We start from the raw sequence: 1,665 nt of genomic DNA, 5'->3' as shown, positions 1-1,665 counted from the left end.
AACTCAAATTTGACAGGTACCACGCCCACTTTGGGGGAAGGCCCCTCCCACGCCCCTCCCACTCAATGCCCGGAAGTCCCGCCTCTCCTAAACAGGAAATGGATGCCTGAGAGGCCCTCCCACGGCCTGAAACCCCTCCCTGCCCACCCCACCCCCACCCTAACCCATTGTGTGGAACATAGCGTGGATAGACCTATCCGCAATGAATGGCATGTGGAAATGAACAGCCAGGCACCCGTGTGGTAGTTCTAAGCTGACATCACGTGTTGCGTTGTAACCAATAGGGAATGGTTTAGGCTCATAAGGTGACCATGTGATAGTGGGGCCCAATAGGCGTTGTTTTTAGGGGTTTAAATAACTGTACTAGAGTTTTAGGGAGCCTGCTCTGACTATTTTGCGGAACAACACATAATATGGATTCGCCCGCTGGACCGTCATCCTCCGTGAGCCTTTCAGTACCAGATGCCCCTAGAAAGAAACAAGCAACTATGAAGAGAACAGCTGTAAGCGACTACAGGTACTGGTCTTATCCAATCACGGAGGGGGCAACAGGATTTTCCATACCGGGAACACCTGTGAGCAGTCCTAAAAAGCGGAGAGAAACCTCGAGTGCAAAACCGCCGACAAGGCTCAACTTATTACCGGGTCTTTATGCTGTGGAAAATAAATTCACAGATGTTGAGCCTGATTTTTATGGTTGGGGTACAGAGCGTGTCGAATTGAAAAAGCTTTTCCCTGAAATGCCGAGAATGCGATGTGGCGACGCTGATGTGGATGTTGATGATGGAGGGTATGGAAGTCTGACTAATAACCTCGGCTACCAGGACGAAGAGATAGTGCCTGATACAGACCCTGAGGATTTGAGAAGATGGCATGCCAAAATGGAGGAAAAACGCCGGGCGGAGGCTGAGGCTGGAAAGATGGATGAAGGAATGGACTGTAAAGCAGACTATAAGGATAGCGAGAGTATGTGTGAAGAACCAAACCCAGACAGAAGCATTCGGAGGTCACTCCTATCTGATCTGTTGAAGTATGCGGCAGAGGAAAAGGAAAACACGGCTGTTGATGAAAACACTTCTGACGGTTTTGAGAGTTCTAAGGTAAGCGTTAGAATGTCCATACTGTGTATGTGTGTGGGGGGGGGGGGGGTGGGGGTAGGGTGGGGTATGGTGTTGTGAAAGAGAGTGACGAAATTGTGTGTTGTAGACTCATTGCTATTTGTTTGATTTCCGTAGGGAAGTATCCACTTTTCGGGTGATGTGCGGAATCTACAGATCGGGGACTCGCAGACCATGGAAGTTTCCATCATGTCCTGTCTTTAAAACAAATCCAGCAGAATAGAGATGCTATGTGTGTTTTCTCAATAAAATGAGTTTGATCTGTACCCTTGTGTTCATTTCGTGCATTAAGAGCCATGTCAGAATACGCAGAAATCCTAAAGAAAATATATTATTCGCCGGGGAAGGTAGGAAGCCTCGGTGGCGTTTGTCCGCTTTTTCAAGAAGCCAGAAAACAATGCAAAAGTGTGAGGAAGCGGGATGTTACTCAATGGTTATCCAAACAAGACAGTTACACGTTACACAGGCCAGCGAGGATCCATTTTAGAAGAAACAAGACTATTGTTTCTCATGTGGATTCTCAATGGCAGGCAGATTTAGTGGATAT

The 1,665-nt window shown here is 47.6% G+C and overlaps 1 protein-coding gene across 1 annotated transcript; it reads left to right on the top strand.

The window, feature by feature from the left end:
- Positions 1 to 340: 340 nt before the first annotated feature.
- Positions 341 to 1,340, top strand: LOC137096387 (uncharacterized). The gene is made up of 2 exons (XM_067465537.1): positions 341 to 1,100; positions 1,236 to 1,340. The coding sequence occupies exons 1-2, from the start codon at positions 414 to 416 to the stop codon at positions 1,320 to 1,322; spliced, it is 774 nt and encodes a 257-aa protein (XP_067321638.1). The 5' UTR covers positions 341 to 413; the 3' UTR covers positions 1,323 to 1,340.
- The last annotated feature ends 325 nt before the right edge of the window (positions 1,341 to 1,665 follow it).

This window comes from Anolis sagrei, chromosome 2 (genome assembly GCF_037176765.1).
Source record: "Anolis sagrei isolate rAnoSag1 chromosome 2, rAnoSag1.mat, whole genome shotgun sequence".
In the NCBI taxonomy this organism is placed as follows: domain Eukaryota; kingdom Metazoa; phylum Chordata; class Lepidosauria; order Squamata; family Dactyloidae; genus Anolis; species Anolis sagrei.
This window is presented reverse-complemented; position numbering and strand designations above follow the sequence as displayed.

What these genes read in the sequence shown, in the direction of transcription:
- LOC137096387 (XM_067465537.1), top strand. Translation starts at nt 414, where the DNA reads ATGGATTCGCCCGCTGGACCGTCATCCTCCGTGAGCCTTTCAGTACCA. An exon ending in ACGGTTTTGAGAGTTCTAAG is followed by an intron (nt 1,101 to 1,235) that starts GTAAGCGTTAGA and finishes TGATTTCCGTAG; the next exon opens with GGAAGTATCCACTTTTCGGG.